The sequence below is a fragment of the Spermophilus citellus genome (assembly GCF_964194105.1).
Source record: "Spermophilus citellus genome assembly, chromosome: 14".
Taxonomy (NCBI): Eukaryota; Metazoa; Chordata; class Mammalia; order Rodentia; family Sciuridae; genus Spermophilus; species Spermophilus citellus.
The window spans coordinates 64,134,605-64,160,525 of record NC_138194.1 but is presented as its reverse complement, the minus strand read 5'-3'; the positions used below and the strand labels follow the sequence as shown (position 1 = coordinate 64,160,525).

Sequence of the window (25,921 nt, the reverse complement as noted above, 5' to 3'; positions counted from 1 at the left end):
TTCCTTTAAAATCTGGAACAAGGGCTGGGGATATAGCTCAGTTGGTAGAGTGCTTGCTTTGCATGCACAAGGCCCTGAGTTTAAAAAAAGAAAAAAAAATCTGGAACAAGACAAGGATGGCCACTCTTACCACTCATATTCAATACAGTACTAGAAATTTTAGCCAGAGAAATTAGGCAAGAGAAGGAAATAAAGGAGATAAAAATAGGAAAGGAAAAAGTCAAATTATCATTGTTTGCAGAAGATATGATCCTACCAAACACAGAAGATCCAAAAGGCTCCACAGAAGACTGCTAGAACTAATAAATTCAGCAACAGAGCATGTTACAAAATCAACATACAAAATTAATAGCTTCCCTATATATCAGTAATAAATATGCTGAGAAAGAAATCAGAAAAACAATTCCATTCACAATAGCCTCAAAATAAACAAACAAACAAAACACCCAGGAATAAATCTAACCAAGGAGGCGAAAGACATCTACAGTGAAAACTATAGAACAAGGAAGAAAGAAACTGAAGACAACACAAGATGGAGAGAGCTCCGATGTTCATAGATAAGCAGAATTAATATTGTTAAAATGGCCATACTACCAAAACCAATATACATATTCAATTTGTAATACCCATCAAAATACCAATGATATTCTTCACAGAAAAAAAAGTCCTAAAATTCATTTTGAAGAATAAAAGACCCAGAAAACCCAAAGCAATTCTAAGCCCTCCCCCCCAAAAAAATGCAATACTGAGGCATCACAATGCCTGATTTAAATTATATTACAGAGCTATAGTAATAAAAACTGCATGGTACTGGCATAAAAAGTCACATAGACCAATGGTTGAGAACAGAAGATATAGAGACAACGCCACACAGATAGTCATCTGATCCTTGACAAAGATGCCCAAAACATACACTGGAGAAAAGACAGCCTTTTAAACAAATGGTACTAGCAACACTGATTATCCATAAGTACAAGAATGAAACTAGACCTTTATATCTCACCCTGCACAAAAGATAATTCAAAATGGATCAAAGACAGAAATTAGTCCAGAAACTATGAAGCTCCAAGAAGAAAATGTAGGGTAAACACTCCCACATATAGGCACAGGTCATGACTTTCTCAATAGTATCCTTAAATCTTAGGAAAATTAAGAAATAATGCCAATAAATAGGAGGTATTAAATTTAAAAGATTCTGCACAGTAAAAGAAACAAGAATGTGAAGAGAGAAAAAGGGAGAAAAATTTTGCTAACTACTCTTCTGACAGATTAACATCCAGAATATATAAAGAACTCAAAAAATTTCTTTAAAAATCATAAAACAATCTAAACTAAAAATCATAAAACAATCTAATGGGCAAATAAATTAAACAGACATTTCTCAAATTAAACACAAATGGCCAACAAATATATTTTAAAAAAAGTTCAACATCATTAGCAATTAGGAAAATGCAAATTAAAACTATACTGAGATTTCACCTAAATCCAGGCCGAATCGTAGCCATCAAAAATACAAACAATAAATGTTGGAGAGGATATAGGGGGAAAGGAACACTTCTATACTGCTAGTGGGATTGGAAATTAGCACAATCCCACTGTCAGTGGAATTGGAAATTAGTATGGAGGTTCCTCTAGACTAGTCATGGAACCACCATATGACCCAGCTATACTATTTCTTCCTTCTTATCCTAAAGAATTAAAGTCATCATGCTACAGTGATCTATGCATACCCATTATAGCAGCACAATTCACAACAGCCAAACTATGGAACAAGCCTAGTGTCCATCAATGGATGAATGGATAAAGAAAATGGGGTGTGTATTTAGTTTTATTCAGTCATAAAGAAAAATGAAATTATGTTACTTGCAGGAAAATGGATGGAACTTGAGAACATTAAGTGAAATAAGTCCAACTCCAGTCAAGAGTTGTATGTTTTCTCTCACATGCGGAAGTTAGAAAGGAAAAAAGGAAGAGAATGGTGTATTGTGAGGGTGGATATTATGACTATCAAAGGGACATCAGTAAAGGAGGTAGGAGGGGAGGGAAAGGGGAAATATTGGGGAATGATATTGGCAAAATTATACTGTTATATTGTGTGCATGTAACAATAAATCCCACCATTATGTATAACTATAACACACCAATTTAAAAAACATGGAAAAAATAAATTCTATACATCAATAATCAAAAATACTCATCAGAGTCAAGAAGAAAACAGGAATAATATTTGTGCTCGAGAATCAGGCAGTGGTTTTCGAGATATAACACAAAAGCATGCGTGACAAAAGAAATTTAAATTCATCAATTTTTGCACTTCAAACAATTCAATCAATAAAGGGAAAAGATGACCATAGAATGGGATAAAATATTTGCAAATTATGTGTCTGTTAATGGTCTTGTAATCAGAATACATAAGAAACTTAAATTGGAATAATTTTAAACCCTAATTTAAAAATGGGCAAACGAATATGAATAGATATGAATAGGCTTTTCTCCAAAAATGACAAAAAAAAAAGCAGAATAAAAGTATCCTTCATATCGTTAGCCATTAGTGACTTTATTTGTGAAATATTCAGAAAAGGCAAATCCACAGAGAAAGTGGTTGACTAGGGGCCAGGGGATTGGGGAAAGAATGAGGAGTGATAGCTAATGGTTTGGGGTGATAAAAATGTTCTGGAAACAGGTAGTGATATTGGTTTTAGTGAACATACAAACTCCTCTGAATTGAACACCTTAAGTGGGTGAATTGTGTATGGAACATGGACTGTATCTTTTTTTTTTTTTTGAGAGAGAGAGACAGAGAGAGAGAGAGAGAGAGAGAGAGAGAGAGAGAGAGAGAGAGAGAGAATTTTAATATTTATTTTTTATTTATCGGAGGTCACAACATCTTTGTTGGTATGTGGTGCTGAGGATCGAACCCGGGCCGCATGCATGCCAGGCGAGCGTGCTACCACTTGAGCCACATCCCCAGCCCATGGACTGTATCTTAATAAAGCTGTTTAAAATTACTCATCAAACCTGTTAAAAATTAGTAAAACATAATTTTCTCTAAACATTAAACTGTCACGAATGTAAACACACTGATTAGAGTGATACTATTACCTTTAAACTGTTAGATATTAACATCAAAAACTTTATGGCTATTCCTTTTAACTAGTGTGAATCATTTACTATAACTTTTGGATGATGAAGATAATAAGATGGTGTTGTCTATCACCTACTCTTTCTATTCTTGGTAGAATAATCGGATTATCAAACTCAAGTGATTCTACTGTTGTATTAGACAACTACCATGTAATATAAGAGAAAATACATACAAAGAGAGATACTTACTATAAGTTGTTTTATAATTATGCTTTCTAGTGCTATAATTTGTTATGTGGATCAGTCATGTGCCACCTAACATCATTTTGATGAATGAAGATTATGTCACCTAGGGCTGCTGTAGCTGCCTTAGCTTGCATACATACACTCTGTGATGTTCACACAATGACAAAAATCACCAACCAATGATTTTATCAGAACATATTTTCCATTAAATATGCACAACTGAACATGGTTGTAAAAATTTTCAATTATATAGATGCCAAGTACAAAGTAATTTTTAAGATATTTATGGGAATGCTATGGATAGTAACCCAGGAAGAAATGGCCAACTTCCCAACCTACCACACTGGGAGGATCAAGCCTCAACATGAGTTTTGGTGGATAAACCACAGCAAATATTGTAAGACCTGACTTAACGGGTGCTTCATAACAGTAAGTGAATCTAAAACAGACTTGGAGAAAAGGCTTTTTAAAAATGACCAATAGGAAAGTCTGCGTGCTGTGTAGGAATGGACACTCAGAAGGATGTTCAACCCCCAAAGCAGCAGCCAATGATATATATCTGTGGAGAATGTCACACAGAAAATGAAATAAAATCCAGGGATCCAATCAGATGCAGAGAATGTGGATACAAAATAATGTACAAGAAAAGAACGAAAAGATTGGTGGCTTTTGATGCTCAATGAAACATGGGAATTCAGAGGAGTGTCTTCCTTTGTACCTGGATTTGACCATTGAATGTTTCTCATTATTATACAGTTTTTCATTTAGCACACTTATCTTATGAATACAACTGTATGATTTCATTTTACTTCATTTTCCAAATCAAATTGTGTTTAGGTATCAGTAATTTGTGTAAAGACTTTTGTTTAATTAAATGACTTAATTTAATTTTATTGTATTATGTGATCAGACACAAAATGAAAATTAAAATTGCTTCCCCAAATCATACTTTTAATCAAACGCTTGTTAGAAATGCAGGTTTCTAGAGTCCTGTAAAATTCTGATGAAATAAGTTCCTTGGAAACCTCAATTATATGTTGTGAACTGTTGGTAAACTCTCTAGCATTATTTGGTACAGATTAAACTAGTCTACTTGCTCTCAGTACAAAGATATAAAAAATTCAAAATTAGTAGGTAAAATCAGAAATGAATAGATACATAAAGGAATAGCTGAGAATGTGCAAAAACAAGTTGCTTCTTCACATATACAGGGACAATGCATACCTACCCTTCTGAAATAAGTTCTGTATAGAAAATTAGTCAAGGTGGAATAGTTACTTGAGTCGAAGACTGAGAGATTAGAAGGAGCATTACTGGAATAGGGGAAAGAGCCAGTGTAAAAGCTATGGGGCAAACTGTGAACTTGTTTTGGTTTTTTTAAGTATTTTTAAATTTTTTTTTTAAAGAGAGAGTGAGAGAGAGAATTTTTAATATTTATTTTTTAGTTCTCGGCGGACAAAACATCTTTGTTGGTATGTGGTGCTGAGGATCAAACCTGGGCCGCACGCATGCCAGGCGAGCGCGCTACCGCTTGAGCCACATCCCCAGCCCCTGAACTTGTTTTGTTCCCACTTCAAAATGAAGCACATGTGACTTACACTTCATGAACAGTGAGATAGTGGGAAAAGATGAGGTTGCGTTTTGCCAATGGATGCCAAGAAAGCATTGTTAGTCTTCCTACTACCATCATCTCTAAATCAGAGTCCCCAGAGCACCTGAACATCTGCAGAAGCTGTTCATCAAACGGCTGAGCTTTGAAACAACTGATGAGAGTCTGAGATGCTATTTTGAGTAATCGGAAACACTCACGGACTGTGTGGTAATGAGAGACCCAAACATCAAGTGCTCCAGGAGCTTTGGGTTTGTCACTTAAGCCACTGTGGAGGAAGTGGACACAGCCATGAGTGCAGCACCACACAAGATACATGAAAGAGATGTGAAACCAAAGAGCTGTCCCAAGAGAAGATTTTCAAAGACCATGGGCATACTTAACTGTGAAAAACACCTTTGCTGGTGGCATTAAAGAAGTCACTGAAGAACATCACATGAGATTATTATTAACAGTTTGAGAAAACTGAAGTTACTGAAATAACGACTGACTGAGGCAGTGAAAAGAAGAGGACCTTTGCTGTTGTAACTTTTGATGACCATGACTGTGGATAAGATTGTCGTTCAGAAATACCATACTGTGAGTGGCCACAACTGAAGTGATGAAAGCCCTGTCAAAGCAAGAGATGGCTAGTGCTTAATTTAGCCATTTTGATGGTTTTATTCAATTGTTGAATAATGAGACATAATATTAATTTTGATGGTTGTAGAGGTGTAGAAATGACAGTTTGGGTCTTGGAGAAAACTTGAGTGGTTGTGTTGGTTTTGGTGGCAGTGGGGATGGCTACAATGGATTTGGTAATGATGGAACCAATTTTGGAGATGGTGGAAGCTCATTTAATTATTTTGGCAATTACAACAATGAGTCATCAAATTTTGGACCCACAAAGGGTGGAAACTTTGGAGGCAGAATCTCTGGACTCCTTGGTGTTAGAGGCCAATAGTTTGCTGAATCACAAATCCAAGGTGGCCATGGTGGTTCCAGCAATAGCAGGAGTTATGACAGCGGTAGAAGGTTTCACTACTGCCAGGAAACAGCTTAGCAGGACAGGAGAGCCAGAGAAGTGACAGGGAAGCTACAGCTACAGATTGTGAACTTATCTAAGCACAGTGGTAGCAGGGCCTAGCTGCAACAAAGAAGAAATGATTTAGACAGTACTCGTGTGTATGGACAAAAAGTATAACAGGTCATCTTAGTTTCTGTTCTGTGGAAAGTGTAAAGTATTCCAACATTCCAACAAAGATTTTAATGTAGACTTTTTTTCCCCACCCATGCTGTTGATTGCTAAATGTTAGTCTGATCATGATGCTGAATAAATGTCTTTTAAAAAAAAGACAAATAAACATAACACCATTGTAGGTATTTTTATCCTAAACTTAACTATTAAATTTTACTTATAAAATATATGGCAATCTAGTAGGCATGGCTATGACGATAAATAATTGCTACTGTACTGTTTCAAAGTTACCTTTAAGAACAAAATTAGTATAAGAGGAATTATAATTAAATACTATGGATGTAAGATAATTTTTACATAAACATAACATATAACTTTAACCGTGGCCATTTTGCGCATCTGACTAAAGCATGAAATGTCCATATTAAGGTATATTTAATTTAATATTTTTCTGGTACATCTATATAGAATCTTACCCTCCTTTACATTAAGTTATAAATTTGGTTAATGTACTGTGCAGTGTTGTTTTTTTTTTTTTTGGTGGGGTTGGGATTTGAACCCAGGGCTTTGTGCATGAAAGGCAAGCACTCTACCATCTGAGCTATATCCCCAGCCCAAGTAAGTAAATTTCACTCAAGAGGCACAGAATGAAGGCTGGGGATGTGGCTCAAGCGGCAGCGCGCTCGCCTGGCATGCGTGCGGCCCGGGTTCGATCCTCAGCACCACATACAAACAAAGATGTTGTGCCTGCCAAAAACTACTCTCTCTCTCACCTCTCTCTTAAAAAAAAAAAAAAAAAAAAAAAAAAGAGGCACAGAATGAGGGCTACGGTTGTAGCTCAGTGGTAGAGTGATAGTCTCGCATGTGGAAGGCACTGGGTTTGATCCTCAGCACCACATAAAAATAAAATAAAGGTATTGTGTCCATCTATAACTAAAAACATACTTTAAAAAAAGAGAGACACAGAATGAAAAAGTCAACACAAAATTGTTTCAGGCTTATATAAACTAAGATTTATAAGAGCCTTAAAAATTAAAAAATTCTGAAGGAAAATACATTCTGGATTCTATTTGCATGCAAAGTTCATGAAATGCAGGGAATTTGTGTTTACTGCTCTACCCCTAGGGTCTAACACAATGTTTAACAAGAGTAGGCACTCACAACTGTTGAATAATGAGACAAAATATTAACATCTTTATTAATTTAGCAAAGGAGAAAAATCTTCAAGTCATAATACACAGAAAACAAGAAGTTGTAAAATGCTTATTGTAAAAACAGTCAAGAGAGGTTTACAATGCAAATATTATCTCAGAACACTTCCCCTTGGTTCCTGAATTAGCTAGGCTCCTATGTACCAGCAAGTCTCCATTAACATTTCTCAGGTTTTTAAGGTCCTTTTCAGATGTGTTGATTGATTATATGCATATATTGCATAGAAGCAAAAATCCATCGGATACCAAAAACCAACCAAAAAGTAAAAAAAATAAAAAACTCAAAAACAAAACCAAAAAATCCTTGTTCTGTTGTGCTTTTCTTTCACATTTCCTACAGGGAAACCTGTTTATCTCAGATGCTTTCAAAATTTAACAGTAAAATAAAATTAGTGCCTTAACAAACAGTAAGATACCAAAGAAACCTCCATTCAAGTTACTGAACCAAACCTCTGACAACATTTGAAGGATATCCAGATTTAAAAGATTTTTTTTTAATTTAAAACTTATTAAACTCTAGACTGCCAATTTCCCATATTTAAAAGACTATAGTTATTTGCAGCATAAAAATGGAAAGTAGTGCAAAATGCATCAAGTTTTATATGATAAATATATTTTCAACTTCATGGCTGCCTCAAAAGCAAAGAGTGAAAAACTACCACTTCCCAAAAGCAATTGAGACTTAAAGTTCACAATTTAGAAATATCAATTGCTACTCTATTTCCATAAACTGCAAAATGATTTCACAAACACACAATTGTTTTACAAAAATATAAGTTGTGTTGGGCTTTACAAAAATTTATAAAATATAACACTTTGTAAATTCAAATTCATACTGAAATAGACAATACTTCTATAAATATAAAGTCTAGTCAAACTTAAGAGTGGTCTATCTTGATCATTCTTATGTATTAAGTCACTGTTATCATCTTCCAAATCTTCAAGCCTAAGTGGATCTGTGCTTTCATGGAATTTTTTTGTTTTAAGAGACTGTTTATTTTCAAGGGTTTTTTGTTCTAGAAATAATGTCAAAGCAGATGAATCTTAAACTATATCTTACTAAAAGAAGAAGCAAATGTGATATAACATTTCTACATTATTTATAAGTTTCAAACCAAATCCCTAAGAATGGCAACCTAGTATTAATTTAAAATATGTATCTGACAATCGTAATTTGGTGCCTATAAAACATAAAAATATAACCACAACTATTTTATGGAAAAAATATTTATTCATATAGAATGGAGATAACTGCAAATTTAGTTATTTGTAGTTGTCAAATGAGAAGTACTGCTAATAACAAGCATTCATAAACATTCATTTTATCACCCCAAAGAGCACCAGTGTATTTTTTAAACAAACCAAAAAGTAAGAAAGTAGGGACTAATGTATCATGTAACAGTGCTACTACCATAAGGCACCACTTGGTATACAAAAAAAGCAAAGTATTTCCAAACCATGTGTTTTTGTCACTGGTGTCTTAACCATTAGATAGGATGGTTTTAAAAAAGACTAACAACTTTATTAATTAATCAGCTACACTCCTGTTTCAAACATTCTGTGCTTTTAGTTTTTCCATACAACAAAAGTAAAAACAACAATATAATACATGATCTGTTAAATAAACATCTTTTCCCAACTTTCCAAGAAAATAATCTAGAAATGAACAAGAATAAGAAACCCAAACTTTATCTGATATATTCACAACAGTCCATCCCTGTAGAAGAGTGTGGGGAAGAGAGAAGGCAGGGGGTACCTATTTTCTATAGACTATATTGAGGCACATAGGTTAAGTTTCTCAGGCAAATTCATGGCTAGAGTAAATGGAGCTCAGAATTTTGCATTTCCCCCAACGATGATTTTCTCAGATCCAATTAAATATTTCAAAATGTGTGTTTAGTCACTGCTATCATCATCATCATCATCATCCGATACATCATTTAATGGAGACTTCAATGACTGACTGTAAGAGTCTGATCTAGTAGGTTGGCACGTGGCCATGTCCCCAGTGGAAAGCAGGTCATAGCAGAAGTCACAAATCCGCACAGGCTTAGAGGACTGGCTGGGAAGAAGAAATCTCTTTTCAGAGCAGGGCCCACAAACAACAAAACCACATTTGCGGCAATGGTGACGACGATTAACAGGTGTAAATTTTGCTTTCTGACAACGCATACATACAGTTGCCTCAGAGTCAGGAACCCAGACAGCAGCATGTTCATTACTGGGTGTCTTCCCACTTTTGGAGAGTAAATCAGTAACACATTTATTGATATGATTCATCCATTCTGATTTCTCAGTGGCAGTGGCAGCATAAACTGCAAATGATTTAGTTGGTGTCTTAATAAGCCATCCATTCCTTAAATCTCCCTCATCTTTGATGGAATCAATAGTGACATTTTCTAGGGGAATAATATGTTGTTTGTTATATTTTTTCTTCTGAATGACAATATTGCCATATACAAGAATATCATTAAACAAGAAAAACTGCCTTGCTTTAGGCTTCTTTCTGCACAACTTAGTCAATACTCCTTCTCCAATAAGAACTCGTCCCGGGATAGTTAAGGGTTGACCAGCTGCTCCAAAACAGTTTTCCACTATACTTATACGTCTAGTATTTGCTTCACTGTTTGCCAAGCGATCCACCATCTTTTGCTAATAGCCTTTGGGGAAAAAAAAAAAAGAAGAAAAATAAATTAGCACACAAATTATAAATTCCCACAAATAAGTAAGTTTTATGTAATCTAAATTTAATCTAACAAATCATTGTTTTTCACAAAGGCAAAATAGTCTAATATTCCTTCCTTCTAGGTAATCATTAAGCATACTAAAAGGGCTAACATCTCTCAATTTTTTTAAATTTTATTTATTTTTTTACATCTCTCAGTTTTTATAATTATCAAAAACACTAAACATGTCCATATAGAATTGTATTAGTTAAATATTTATAAAAGTATAAACTTCTTTATATTTAGAAAAGTATAAACAGAGAGTGGAGAACTGGACAATTAACAATATAAATTATCTTTGCAAAATAATAAGCACAGTTTCATACAAGTTATTCTCAATGGGATTCTGAACAGAGGGCCAAATAATACATAAACTAAGAAAAATTATTACCATTTTCCCAGTGAGCTATTACTATGAGCTCAGGCCTTAATTCTCTCACATGGATTACCAGACTGTTTCCCACCATGTCTTCTTGTTTTCGGACTTACCCTCTAAACCATCTTTAGGCAGTGATCTCTAAAATGCTAATTTGACCATGCAGTTGCTCAAAATGATTCCCTTTAGCCTTTAAAATATAAGATCCTTAACGTGGTATTCAAGGCCCTTCATTATCGAACCTTGCTTATCTTCCCCACATCACTCCTCACCTCACAAAATTTATATGTGAAGAAAACTATTTTATTCCATTTCACTGTTGTTTCCCTTTACTAGTTACTACTCCAGATAACTTTTACTCATCCTTCAAGTCTGTTTAGTTTAACATCCCTCCTCCAAAAAGACTTCTTTAAATTCTCAAATTCCCTAAACTCCCAGACTAGACCAGAAAACCTTCCTCCTCTGTGCTCACCATATTCTATGTATATTCTAGCTTCACTTTTTCCAAAACTGAAATCTGTCTCCTCCATAGAGTGCAAAGGAACCTAAAAAGGCAGAGACCATCTGATATCCATATTTGAAACTGATATGGTCTGACATAACAAAAGTACTAAACAATGTTAACAAGAACACTATTAAGCAATGTGCAAAAGAACCATATTATTAAATGATCACAGGTTCGATATCTAGATCCAATACTAATTTCACTCAAGTCTTGGAGAAGCATTCTTTTTCAAACCTACTAACTTAATACTACTATATTACCACTGAATCACATTAAAGGAAAATAAAGTTTGAAAAGAGGAATATTTAAAGTTTAAAGACTAACACAGCATGGTCCAGGTTCCAGTCTTCAGTGCACAAACGAATGATATTATAACTCTTCCTGGCCTCCATTATAAAGGATACTCTACTTCTGATTATTTCTGAGTTCTCTCTCTCCTCCAATTTGGGTCCCTATAAAGCCTTCTTATCCTCCACCACAAGAGTAGAATCTGGCAGGCCAGAAAGTTGTTCCCAAGAATAATAATGCATAGCTCTAAACTTTGAAGGATTCTTTCTTAGGGTGAATCTGTTAGCCAAATACAAGTGTACCATTCTATACAAAAGTACATCACAGAAGAGGAAATAAAAACAGCTAATAAGTATAGAGACATCCGGGCTGGGGATGTGGCTCAAGCGGTAGCGTGCTTGCCTGGCATGCGTGCGGCCTGGGTTCGATCCTCAGCACCACATACAAACAAAGATGTTGTGTCCACTGAAAACTAAAAAATATTAAAAAAAATTCTCTCTCTCTCTCTCTCAAAAAAAAAAAAAAGTATAGAGACACCAAACTTCATTTATAATTAAAGAAATAACATTAAACACTAAGATATTTTTCACTTATAAGATTAAATTTTTTTAATTCCCTAAGATGTAATATTTAATAAACTTAAGATTATTTAATAAACTACAGAAAATATGTGTACCAACCAATCTAGGTATCTCATCAAAAGAAATTCTGACTGCATGAAGATACATGCAAGGCCTTTAACAGGGAAAAAAAAAATGGGAAAGGTACAAATGTTCATCAAGAGGAAGTAGTTTAACAATTTATAATATATCCTTAATCTCTCTCTCTCTCTCTCTCTCTCTCTCACACACACACACACACACACACACACACACACACGATGTGGGGGATACAAAAGATAGATAGAAATATAGCCAGATGGGAAATTCTCAAGGTATGCAGGTGGGGAGAAGAGTTGAACACCATAATTTCATTTTTTCCCAACATATGTGTGTATTTGATGATATATCATCAAATCTAAGATGCTACAGATTTTAAGACATCTTCATTTTATGTGCCACTGATTTAAAAAATACTGTCAAATAAACCACAGCACACACTTGATTATAAGACATCCCAATTTCAGAGACATAAAATACAATTTATAAGGTATCTTTAGACTGAATGAAATAGACTATAAAAGCACAACCAGAGATACTCATAAATATGTAAGCACACAAAGAAAATAAAATTATAAAACTATATAGCACACCATCAACAATAGTCATTTATTTCTAGGTAATGTCTATAAACAATTCTTTCAAATTTCATATTCAAACATTCGACAAATGATTTTTAGGCATTTGATCTATGTGCAGTAAACAATACAGGCAAGGACCCTGCTCTTCAAGGTTTACATTCTAATTGGAGAGGGGAAAAAAACCCAAAATCTAGAATCAAGTAATAATTACTGCCATGATTTTTTTTAAATTAATTTTAAAAGATCAACTGGAAGCCACTCAGACTAGATGGTCAGGAAAGATCTTTCTAAAGTGGCATCCTGGTAAAATAGGCAAACATAAGGTATGGGCACAGGGTGGAAAATTCTGGGCAAAAAGAATAATGTAAAAGCCCTAAGGCAGGAAAGAGGATGGCACTTTTAAAGAACTAAAGTATCCACTTATCCTTATCTGAATTCTATCCATTTGGACACACAGTTATTAATGAGTTCCCATATAATGCCAATAGGTTTCCTATTACTGCTACTACTGGAATTAGAGTACTATAAATTTATATCATGCTTTTCAAACATACTATAATCTGATTTTGTCTCAAACTCTTGTAAAATGACTAAAGAAGTTTTTGATTCTCCAAAGAAGTATCTAATAACATTGGCTAAAATGTGAGCTGAAGGAGAAACTAAGACACAGAGATTTAATAATGTAAGAAGCAAAACTTAGCCTAGAATTAACTACTTACTGAAAGTTCAAGCCATGTGCTGAGCAATTTGCATTCATTACCATATTTCTTACTCTTAACAACCTTATAACATACACACTATTAGCTCCATTTTCTGGATGAGTAAACAGCCATAAAGGAGTTCAGTAATTTGGCCAAGCCTGTCACAACAAAACAGGGTACAAATCTCATTTTTATGTGCTGTTACCACAGTATATTATGGTACACTTATTGTTCCTCAAAACTCCACCAATTCTACAAGAAGTCTGAAAAGTTATTAATCTTTGCACACTACAAACCCTAAAAACACAAAGGCTTTGGCTTTATATAGCCCCTTCCATTATCCTTGGTCTTGAAATATTTTCTCTATGTGTCTGATAAGAAAACCAATGAACTAAAGAAAACTCTAGATTACAAAAACTCTGCCATCTGCACAAATATGGGAGGAAGGGAGGGAAGAAAGGGAAGGTAGAGGAAGCTGAGAGAGGAATATGGAGTACAGGAAATTATTAAAGGGGAAATCAAAATATCACTCTTATGTTGGTTGCTGCTAGATACCCCCAAAGCAACATTCTCTGGTGAACCACATCAAGGCACTACCCTTTGGCTCAAAGTCTAAACAGGACCTCTCTCTTCCTCCAAAGCTCAAATCCAAATTTACCACCATCACACTGAGGTGTTCAAAGCAGTAAGAATTTTCAAAGATTTCTATAAAAGAACTAGAAGATAAAGATTACTGATATGAAGACTTGAATTGGGTGTCAACATACTTTATATACAGAGATACAAAAATAGTGGTATATATGTGTAATAAGAATTGTAATGCAAAAAAAGCAATAAAGTACATGTATATAGGCATAAATTGGCTTGAACATACTTTATATCAGAGATATGAAAAATTGTGCCCTATATGTGTAATAAGAATTGTAATGCTTTCTACTGCTGTTGTGTAGCCAATAAATAAATGGATGGATGGATGGATGGATGGATGGATGGATTACTAGACCTGGCAAAGAATTGAGTCCTTCAGGGGTTTTGTTTGGTTTGTTTGCTTGTTTGTGATGCTGGGGATAGAACCCAGGGGATGCATGCTAGGCAAGCCCTCTATACTTGAGCTACACCTCACTCATCCTTTGCATATTTTACTCATAAAGGGGCACAGAAAGAGAAAGCAGAAAAGAACAGTAAAATGTAGCCCAATTTGATTATTGTCTACTTTCATTGAGACTGAATACCAGATAATATAGGGAGAGCCAAGAAAACGCCCCAATGATGACTTTAGGTCAAATTCCAAGAAGTAAAATTACTGGGTCAAAAGGCACAAATGTTTAAAAGTCTTGCTACCTTTTACAAAATTTCCATTCAGCAGCATGATGACTGTAATCTGTACAATTTTTAATGTTCCTAGTCAGAGCAATGTCTCTTTCCAAGATTTCTTTTATGGCTCAGTAATTTTAATTTTCTCCTCACAAGTGGTTTTACTGCTTTTTTTTATTCTTTCTGTCTTCCTTGTCTGTCTCTCTCCTTACATGGTTACATTTTCTTTTAAGTAGATTGTCAGATACTTTATAATTTTTGTTGTCACTTTGAATCTAATCTCATTTTCACATTGTTTTCTAATTAGTTAATAGTGTTGACAGGTAAATTATATTTCTGTTTCTTTTCATGTTCAGCTACTCTAAAGTTTTCCAAATTATATTCTTGACTTATATTTTTTACTTTGATATCTTCTTTTCCAACAAATAATTCAGTTAAAATGTAAGAGCTATAGCAAAAGCATACTTTTATAAAGCCACCTTTTTATACAACAACTTAAAATAAGCACTCAAAGGTCTCAAGCTATTGTCTTAACAAATGCAGACAAGAACTGCATTTAAATTGTCCATCCTACCTATTCTTTTGGTAACATCTTGCTTTTAAAGTAATACATTCTTTGCTAGGGTGCCTACCACCTGTTAAAAATGTAATACTAGAAGAGACAAAAGCTCTTTTTAAAAAATAGACAAAGAATCCAATTTACAATTGAGAAGAAATCCAACTGTCACAGTCTATGCCCTAGTTCTTCCTACTGAAATAAATCAATGCTTCTTATCTCATCCTTACAGGTGAGTTTAAAACAAAAACTCAGATCTAATTTAACTCTTATACATATCCCTGATATCTGATACTAGTGAGCTTCAGTTTTCAACTGTACATTTTAGTGAAAAAAGCCAATGAACTATGAACTAAAAGACCTGCATTCTAATCTTAGTTCAGATACCAGATAAGTGATTTCAAATTACCTAACTTCTTTTTTTAAAAGCAGAAGCAATAGCAAGCAGCCTTAAATAATCTGTAAAGTCCCTTCTGTCTTTAAAATAATGAGTCTCTGATAGTAAACCAGCCATATTTCTGATTTACTACAAGCCTTACTTGCCTACAAATTAACTTTTAATCAAATTTTTTATTGTCTTGATTACCATCAATCAAGATTTTAAAATGCTAAATTAATAATTAACAGAAAACTTGAAAGAGAAAGACCAACAGGGAAGTAAAATTAAAAGAAAAACAAATGATGTTTGTAAATATAAAGAGATCTAGAATAGCCAAAGCAATCCTTAGTTTAAAAAAAAAAAAAAAAAAAAAAGTAAAGCAGGAGGCATCACAATACTAGAACTTAAAAAATGACACAGTGTTGGCACGAAAACAGACATGTAGATCAAAGGCACATGTTATGGTTTGAATATGAGGTGTCCCACAAAACTCATATGAGAGATAGTTCAGAGGAGAAATTGGGTGAATCAATCCCCTGATACAGATTAATTGAGTGGTAACTAAAGTGGTAATGTACAGCTGGAGAAGGTGGCAATCAGGGGAATGACTTTGGTGTACATATTTGTATCTGGCAAGTGGAGGACTATCTCTCTCCCTGTTTCCTGATATATGAACTGCTTCCCTCTGCCACACTCTCCCGCCATGATGTTCACCCTCACCTCAAGCCCCAAGGAATGAAGCCAGCCTTCCGTGGATGAAGACCTCAGAAACCATGAGCCCCTAAATAAACTTTTCCTCTCCTAAAATACATAACAGAAGACAAAGAGACAAACCCACATAAATACAGTTATCTCATACTAGACAAAGGTGCCAAAAACTACATTGGAGAAAAGATAGCTTCTTCAACAAATGGTGCTTATAAAACTGCAAATCCATATGCAGTAAAATGAAATTAAATCCCTATATCTCACCTTGGACAAAACTCAACTCAAAGTAGATCAAGTACCTAAGGATTAGACCTGAGACCCTGCTCCTAAGAGAAGAAAAAGTAGGCCCAAATCTACATCACGTTGGCTTAGGAACTGACTTCCTTAACAAGACTTCTAAAACACAAGAAGTAAAAGCAAGAATCAACAAATCAGATGGATTCAAACTAAAAAGCTTCTTCACAGCAAAGGAAATAATCAAGAACATGAAGAAAGAGCCTACAGAATGGGAGAACATCTTTGCCACCTGCATCCCAGATAGAGCATTAATCTCCAGGATATATAAATACTCAAAAAAGTTAACACCAAAAAAACAAATAACCCAATCAATAAATGGGCCAAGGAACTGAACAGACACTTTTCAGAAGAGGATATACAATCAAGCAACAAATATATGAAACAATGTTCATCATCTCTAGCAATTAGAGAAATGCAAATCAAAACTACTCTTAAGATTTCATCTCACTCCAGTCAGAATGACAGCTATCAAGAATATAAACAACATCAGTGTTGGTGAAGATGGGGGGGGAGGCACACTCATACATTGCTGATGGGACTGCAAATCGGTGCAGCCAATCTGGAAAGGAGTACGGAAATCCCTTGGAAAGAAACTACCATTTGACCCAGCTATTCCACTCCTATTGGTTTATACCCAGAGGACTTAAAAACAACATACTACAGGGACATAGCCATATGAATGTTTACAGCAGCACAATTCACAATAGCTAAATTGTGAAATCAACCCAGATGCCCTTCAGTAGATGAATGGATAGGGAAACTCTGGTATATATACACAATGGAATATTGCTTAAAAGAGAATAAAATCATGGCATTTGCAGGTAAATGGATGGAGTTGGAGAATATAATGCTAAGTGAAGTAAGCCAATCCCCAAAACCAAAGGCCGAATGTTTTCTTTGATATGAGAATGCTGACTCATAATGGCGATGGTGAGGGAGCATGGGAGGAATGGAGGAACTTTAGATAGGGCAAAGGGGTGGAAGGGGAAGGGAGGGGTCATGGGAGTAGGAAAGACAGTGGAATGAATTAGACATCATTATCCTAAGTACATATATGAAGACACAAATGGTATGAAAATACTTTGTGTAAACCAGTGACTTGAAAAATTGTGCTCTATATGTATGATATGAAATGAGTTGCATTCGGCTGTCATATATAAAAAATTAGAATAAATACTTTAAAAAATAAATAAATATCTTAGCTTCTTTGATATTTCAGTACCCTTTGTAATAAACTCTCAAAGACACTTGGTTATGAAAAATATCTTGTAAAATCCCAATAAAATTAACTTTCATTTTGTTGGGGGAAAAATAAAGAAAAATATAAAAAGGGCTGGGGCTCAGTGGCAGACAACTTGCCTAGCATGTGTAAGGCACTGGGTTCGATCCTTAACACCGCATACAAAAATAAATAAAATAAAGTCATGTTATCCATCTACAACTACAAAAAAATTAAAAAAAAAAAAAGAATATAAGAATGTGGGGGGAAAGGTTCACTCATATACTGTTGGTAAGACTGCAAATTGGTGCAACCACTATGGAAAGCAGTACAGAGTCTCCTCAAAAAACTTGGAATGGAACAAATCATCATCACTTGACCTAGTCATCCCACTCCTAGGTTTATACCCAAAGGACTTAAAATCAGCACACTAGAGTGACACAACCATTCAGTACTTATAGCAGCTCAATTCACAATAGCTAAACTATGGAATCCATCAACAGATGAATGGATAAAGAAAATGTGATATATACACACACACACACACACACACACACACACACACACACAATGGAATATTATTCATCCATAAAGAAGAATGAAATTATGGCATTTACTGGTAAATGGATGGAACTGAAGACTATCATAAGTAAAGTAAGCCAATCCCAAAAAACCAAAGGATGATTGTCCTCTCTGATGTGCTAACTCACAATAAGAGGTTGGGGGGAGGGGAAAATAGAAGTACTTTGGATTAGACAAAAGAAAGGGGATTGGGAGTAGGAATATTAATAGAATGAATCGGATATTATTTTCGTATGTTCATATATGAATATACCACCAATGTAATCCACATCATGTACAACCAGAATAAAGGGAAACTGTAGTCCATATATGTATGTTAAAATACATTCTATGTCATGTATTAAAAAAAAGGAAAAAAGTGCTGAGGAATAAAAAGAGCTGTAGTACAGCTTGCTGGACCCCAAGCAGCCACCTTCCTCAAACCCCAAAAACCAACAACAAACTACCAGAGGTATTCTCCCTGGGCAACTAGATAATATTAGAACAAACTACTCCCTCTCCAGTGCATCTAAATGAAACCAACAAATATTTGGAGTTCCTACCATTTTTAAGGAACTCTAAGATAGATTATAGAAATATTAAAAGTAAAAACTAACAGCATAATCATCAGGGAATTTTAGATAAAAGTCTACATAAAATACTAGGATAAAGCAAAGAAGAAATATTTGAAAATCTAGGGAATTAAATTTGAAATTTCAGTAAAATTTTACTTAGTTCATCAACAAAAAGAGACAGTTTCTCTGTCTCTTTCCACTGAGATTTCTGCTACTGTATCTAACCAATTACACAGATGCACTGCAGAAATCAGTAGTGATAAAGGAAATAGGTTCATTTCTTAGTTAAGAAAAAAGGGAACAAACTTTTATATTTCATGCTTAAACTTATTAAAGCTGAACTGAAAAAAATGAAACCAAAATTTTAAATCACAGTGAAGCTGTAATTATGTTTAAAAACCTCTACTGGGTGCCAAATATGCCTATTATTGAAAAGTTGACTTATTTTAAAGTCAAGCCAAGAAAGGAAAAAAGAAAAACCTAAGATTTATTTAATACCACAATGTATGCTAGGCACATCCACATTTTATCTTTCACTTAATAATCTGAATTTTGTTAATAGAAATTACATCCATTTTACAAAAAAAGTTACTTAGTCTTAAACTAGTTGAGCAATTGTTCTCTGACTTCACACCTAATTTTTTTTTCTTTTCTTTTCTTTTCCTTTCTCCAGTACTGGGAAATGAGCCCAGGGGTGCCTTATCACTGAGCTACATCCCCAGCCCCCCAGTTTTTTTGAGATAGTGTCTAAGTTGCCCAGACTGACTTCAAACTCACAACTGTCCAGCTTTTTTTTTTTTTAATTCATGATATTTGTATTATATCTTGCTAGTTTCAGAAATACTTCACTTACGTAGACCTTTATTATGTATTTGGGGAATGACATTAACAAATTTAGAGGAGAAAAAAAATTTAAACAAATGATAGTAAGTATAAAATAAATTCAAAATGATTCTTCAAATACCACAAGGAAGCAAAAAGTAGAGCTCTGACTAATTTGGGGTATCAGTAAAAGCAGTTCCAAGCAGGTTAAGTTTGAAAGAGAAAACGTAAGAATAACTAAGTCACAGGTGAGGATTTAGAAAATTAATTTGAAAAACCAGAATACCCATATTGGGGAGTTTAAACAAACAAACAAAGATGTTCAGAGAGAGATAGGACAAAAGAAGAGAAGAATGTGAACCTCAAATTCTAATAAGACTCTAAGTCTTTAATATTTAAGTCATTTCACAGAAGACAACATTAATATTCCTTTTTTTTGGGGGGGGGGGTACCAGGAATTGAACTCATGGGCACTCAATCACTGAGCCAAATCCCCAGCCCTATTTTGTATTTTTATTTAGAGACAAGGTCTCACTGAGTTGCTTAGCACCTTGCCACTGCTGAGGCTGGTTTTTAACTCACAATCCTCTAGTAGCAGCCTCCTGAGTCACTGGGATTACAGGTATACACCACTGCATACAGCTAGGATTAATATTCCTTATCACTATAATCAGGTAATTATTCAAAAATCAGATACCCCTGGGCTGGGGATATAGCTCAGTTGGTCCGAGTCCTTGCCTCGGATGCACAAGGCTCTGGGGTTCAATCCCCAGGACCACAAAAAAAAAAAAAAAAAAAAAAAAAAAAAAAAAAAAAATCAATACCCAGACCAGAAAAATTAAACTCCAAATCCTTAACCTGGTGTTCAAAGCCTTTCACAGTCAAGTCCTGGCCAATTACAATTATAGTCTATCTTAACAGTTTTACTTCTTTCTATACATTTTCTTTATTACAATCAAAACAGGCTATTATTGCCAGAATATTCTCTGGGATAGTCCCTACTTCTAAGTAATAATAGATCTTCCCTACTTCTAAGCTCGTGTGTCTTCCATCTCTTGCTCTTCTCTATTTGCTGAAATCTCAACAGTTCCTCAAGACATCAAGACATACCTTAGATTAACAGCCTCACAGCCAGATACTATTTGATCTTCAAATCCTCACATGGCTTTACCTATACCACTTTGTTATGTTTTGTAACAATTTGAATACCTGCTTATTCCAAACAGATGTGGAAATTCCTGAGAAAAGAACATGATTTCCTACAACTTTGAATTTTCAACAGTACCCACAAAAATGATTGTGTAGGGCTGGGGATGTGGCTCAGGCATTAGCGCGCTCGCCTGGCACTCGTGAGACCAGGGTTCGATCCTCAGCACCACATACAAAGAAAGATGTTGTGTCCACCGAAAAATAAGTATTGAAATTTTAAAAAAAATGATTGTGTATACAGTCAATGTACACTGAGCACTGAATATAACCGGCAGGTAGAAGTGACAGCAGCTTCTCAATCTGGAGTTTGCTGAAAACCAAACTTCATTTTCCACATCTGTAAATTAAAAAAAAAAAAAAACAGGAACCACACCCTATACATCAACTGCTTCACTAGATTCAGATTTTAAATTTACCAGCAAACATCATCATCTACTTAACTATAATATTTAATTATGAATGCTATTGAGTATTAAGGGAGGGCAGATCTATTTTTTTTTAAATCTTAATCTCATGATAATATATCTAAATGATTTCTTCACTCTTCAAAAAGCACAGCTGTTTAGTTAGTAAATAAAAAATGATGATGTGTGCATATTTTCACCAATGAAATTCAGACAAAAAAACTGCATCATTTCAAAAAGTATTTATGTGGGGCAGTTATACAGTGCTAACAGCTGCAAAGACGGCACAGTATAACATTTGAAAAAAAATGTTGGTAAAAATCAACTAAAACACTACTGTGGAATTGGTAATCCCTTCAAATCCCTAACAAATTTCTGTAGTACTGAGGTAGGACAGAGGACATAAGGACAGGTAGAAAGGAGGCATGTGGGACAAGACTGACCATGTGAAGATTTACAGTCCACTTTCACATGGATTAAATATCCAGATTTAAAGATCACAAACAGCACTATTTAAATCAATTATCAGACCTTATCCACCTGTACACAAATGTTGTACTGAGTAAATCCATGGAGCAAAACACATCAAAAACAAAGAATGGACAGGGGGCCCCAATGCTCCGGGGCCCCAAACCACAAATATACAGAGCACTGGAGGAACCCAGCAACCCCATCAGGGTAGTGCCCAGGACACATTGTCCATCAGATCCCTCATCAGACAAACCAGAGGGAGCGCAGGGTTGGACATCTGCGCCTCCGCCAGATCAGTACTAACTCCAGAGATGGGAGTTCAAATCATTCCCACAGGGGTAAAAGGACCTCTTCCCAAAGGAACAGTAGGCTTATTATTGGGACGCAGCTCTTCTACTCTAAAAGGACTTTTGATAAGTCCTGGGGTAATTGATCCCGATTATGAAGGTGAAATAAAAATTATAGCCAGTTCTCCAAAGGGTATATCAGTAATTTCACCAGGAGATAGAATAGCACAGTTACTAATAATACCAAGCCTACATGATAAATTTTCCAGTCATGCTGTAGAAAGAGGTTCCAAGGGATTAGGCTCCACAGGTGTAGATTGGGCTATGCTTTCTTTAAATTTAGATTCTCGCCCCATGCTAAAACTAAATATTCAAGGACATGAATTTAATGGGCTACTGGATACAGGTGCAGACCTTAGCATCATCTCTCGGCAAGAATGGCCAAAACATTGGCCATTACAACAAGCCACTCAAACGCTTCGAGGCCTAGGAGTGGCGACTAATCCCCATAGAAGTGCAATGGTATTAGATTGGAAGGATCCTGAAGGATGTGAAGGAACTATACAGCCATATGTATTGGATCATCGTCCCATAAATTTATGGGGACGAGATGTCTTAGATCAATTAGGTTTGACATTAACAAATAATATCAATCAAAATGCACCCACTATTATGGCTAGACAAGGTTTTAGGAAAGGAAAAAGATTAGAAAAACAAGAACAAGGTATAGCAGCACCAATACAAATAGATCAAGGAACAGACAGACATGGGTTGGATTTTCACAAAGGGCCACTGAGACAATAAAAATTACATGGAAATCAGAAAGACCAGTATGGGCTCTTCAGTGGCCCTTAACTAAAGAAAAGATACAAGTAGCCCATGATCTGGTCAAACAACAATTAGCGGAAGGACATATACAACCTTCTGTATCTCCCCATAATACTCCCATTTTTGTCATCAAAAAGAAATCTGGTAAATGGAGATTATTGCAAGATTTAAGAGCCATTAATAATGAAATGGTCATTATAGGACCTGCTCAATCAGGGATTCCTCAATTGTCTGCTTTGCCAAAAACTTGGTATGTTTTAGTTATAGATATTAAAGATTGTTTTTTTCAATTCCAATTCATCCTGAGGATAGTCCACGTTTTGCATTTACTATCCCTGCACTGAATCATGAAGGTCCTGATCAGAGACATGAATGGAAAGTACTCCCTCAAGGGATGGCTAACAGCCCAACTATGTGTCAAATTTACGTTAACAAAGTAATCCAGCCACTTAGAAATCAAAATCCTGAACTACAAATATTTCACTATATGGATGATGTATTAGCACACAAAGCTAAAAACACATTGCTAGAATGTTATGCCACACTTACAAACTTATTAAAAAATTATAATCTAGAGATAGCAATAGATAAAGTACAATTAAATATTCCAATTAATTATTTAGGAGTTCTATTATCCTCAACCATGGTCCGTCCACCAAAAATTCAAATACGAGTAGATCAACTCAAATCACTTAATGACTTTCAAAGGTTATTAGGAGACATAAATTGGATAAGGCCTTATCTAGGTATTCCAACAGGAGAATTGGGACCTTTATTTGATATCCTAAAAGGTCCATCAGATCCAAATTCACCCCGAATGTTAACGCCTGAAGCAAGAAAGGCATTAAAAATCATTGAAACATATATGGAAAATATGCATTTGGATAGAATTGATATAAGTTTGCTTTTATTATTTATTGTACTACCAACAAAAAATATTCCCACAGGAGTATTTTGGCAAGAAGGTCCATTATTATGGATACATTTATCTTATTCTCCTAACACTATTCTTACTAGGTATCCTGAGGCTGTAGGACAATTGATACTCAAAAGGAATAAAAACAGCAAAGGGAGTATTTGGAATTTCTCCCAATAAAATTATGACTCCATATACTATGAATCAAATTGATGAATTAGCTAATGAGTTATATACTTGGGCAAAAATCATGTGCAAATCTAATGTTTCATTTGATAACCACTTACCATCTAATCCTTTATTGTCTTTTTGGTCATTGCATCCTGTAATTTTTCCAAAAATGACAAGAAAAACACCTATCATGAATGCTCCAAATATATTCACTGATGGGTCAAATAATGGTACAGCAGCAATAGTTACATCTGATCAAACTTTTACATTTTTAGTACCCAAACAATCAGCACAAAAGGTACAGCTTAATGCAGTATTACAAGCTTTTGTGATGTTTAAAGATTCTGTATTTAATTTATTTTCTGATAGTCAGTATATAGTTAATGCTATAGTATCCCTTGAAGATGCTGGTAGGAGTTCCCCTTCTTCTACTGTTTTCTCTGTTTTCCACTATACAAAGTTTAATCTGGGACAGAAAAGATCCATTCTTTATAGGACATATCAGGGCACATACAGGATTGCCTGAAGCCCTTAGTTTGGGCAATGATTTAGCAGATAAAACTACACATGACATACATATTTTCTCTACACTAGAAGAAGCTATAAATTTTCATAAAAGGTTCCATGTCAATGCTAATACTTTACAAAAGTGTTTTAAAATAACTAAGGAACAAGCTAGACAAATAATAAAACAATGTCAAAATTGTGTGACCTTTTTACCACAAGTTAATCTTGGAGTCAATCCTAGAGGATTGATACCTAACCATATTTGGCAGATGGACGTCACACATTTGCCAGAATTTGGAAAATTAAAATATTTGCATGTTACAGTTGATACTTCTTCTGGATTTTTGATGGGCTCCCTTCATGCCGGAGAAAAAACTAAAGATGTTATAGCTCATTGCTTACAAAATTTTGCCACTGTGGGCATTCCAAAACAGTTAAAAACAGATAATGCCCCTGGTTATACTTCTACCTCTTTTAAACAATTTTGCTCATCATTTGGCATTACTCATATAACAGGAATCCCATACAATCCACAGGGACAAGGCATAGTTGAAAGAGCTCATCAAACTATTAAAATGTACTTATTAAAGCAAAAAGATGGAATTGGGAAGGGGTATATATTCCCCAAAGATAAACTTAAAATAACCCTTTTTACTCTAAACTTTTTAAATTTGGATTCATCAGGACTTAGTGCTGCAGAAAGGCATATGTGTCCAAAAAATGTACATACGCCCAAGGTACTTTGGAAAGATATTCTAACAGGACAATGGAAAGGTCCTGACCCAGTAATTGTCTGGAGTTGGGGGTCTGTTTGTGTGTTTCCACAGGAAGAACAGCAGCCGATTTGGATTCCAGAGAGGTCAACCAAGGTCCTGACCCAGTAATTATCTGGAGTCGGGGGTCTGTTTGTGTGTTTCCACAGGAAGAACAGCAGCCGATTTGGATTCTGGAGAGATTTTACTAAAGTCCTGACCCAGTGATTGTCTGGATTCGGGGGCCTGTTTGTGCGTTTCCACAGGGAGAACAGCAGCCGATTTGGATTCCAGAGAGATTAACTAAAGCGATTTCTACAGACCAAAAAGATGATTTGGCTCAAATCCATAACAGCTGATATCCAAAACTCCAGTTTGGCTATTCTTACATCTGCAACAGAACTAGGATGCTTTTTTCAATATCTATTTTATTATTGCCCTTTCCCATATCATGAAGTTCTATTTTGTTTTTTGAGCTCATACAGACCTAGGTTAAGTTTTGCTGATCAGTTCTATTTTTTTTTTTTTTTGACTATAGAGTTTTTAAACATTGCAATGGAGGTTTCACCTGTAAAAAGTTATAAGGCCTTTACTATTATGTTATGTGTTGTATGTATTATATTATGTGGGCACACTTGTGTTTTGTGTTATATGTTTGAATGTACGTATGTCCATATATCATATATGATGAGTGCTCATGAAAAAATGGATCCAAATATTTTTTTTTATTCACGTGATTTAAATAGTTTAATTTAAATTGGGTAAATAACTGTTAAGGATTG

At 34.9% G+C, this 25,921-nt stretch overlaps 2 protein-coding genes across 3 annotated transcripts in view; one reads left to right on the top strand and one right to left on the bottom strand.

The window, feature by feature from the left end:
• Positions 1 to 3,829: 3,829 nt before the first annotated feature.
• LOC308633748 (DNA-directed RNA polymerases I, II, and III subunit RPABC4-like) lies at positions 3,830 to 4,013 on the top strand (the record flags this gene model as incomplete). Its single annotated transcript, XM_081266792.1, has 1 exon — positions 3,830 to 4,013. Exon 1 carries the CDS (start codon positions 3,837 to 3,839, stop codon positions 4,011 to 4,013), a length of 177 nt encoding a protein of 58 aa, XP_081122918.1. The 5' UTR covers positions 3,830 to 3,836.
• Positions 4,014 to 8,538: 4,525 nt separating this feature from the next.
• PLEKHF2 (pleckstrin homology and FYVE domain containing 2) overlaps positions 8,539 to 25,921 on the bottom strand; it is a 29,085-nt gene continuing 11,702 nt past the window's right edge. For both annotated transcript variants that reach the window (XM_081266134.1, XM_081266135.1), the window contains exon 2: positions 8,539 to 9,987. In XM_081266134.1, the coding sequence (XP_081122260.1) occupies positions 9,224 to 9,973 (750 nt within the window). In that variant the 5' untranslated portion in view covers positions 9,974 to 9,987 and the 3' untranslated portion in view covers positions 8,539 to 9,223. The remainder of the gene's footprint in view (positions 9,988 to 25,921) is intronic.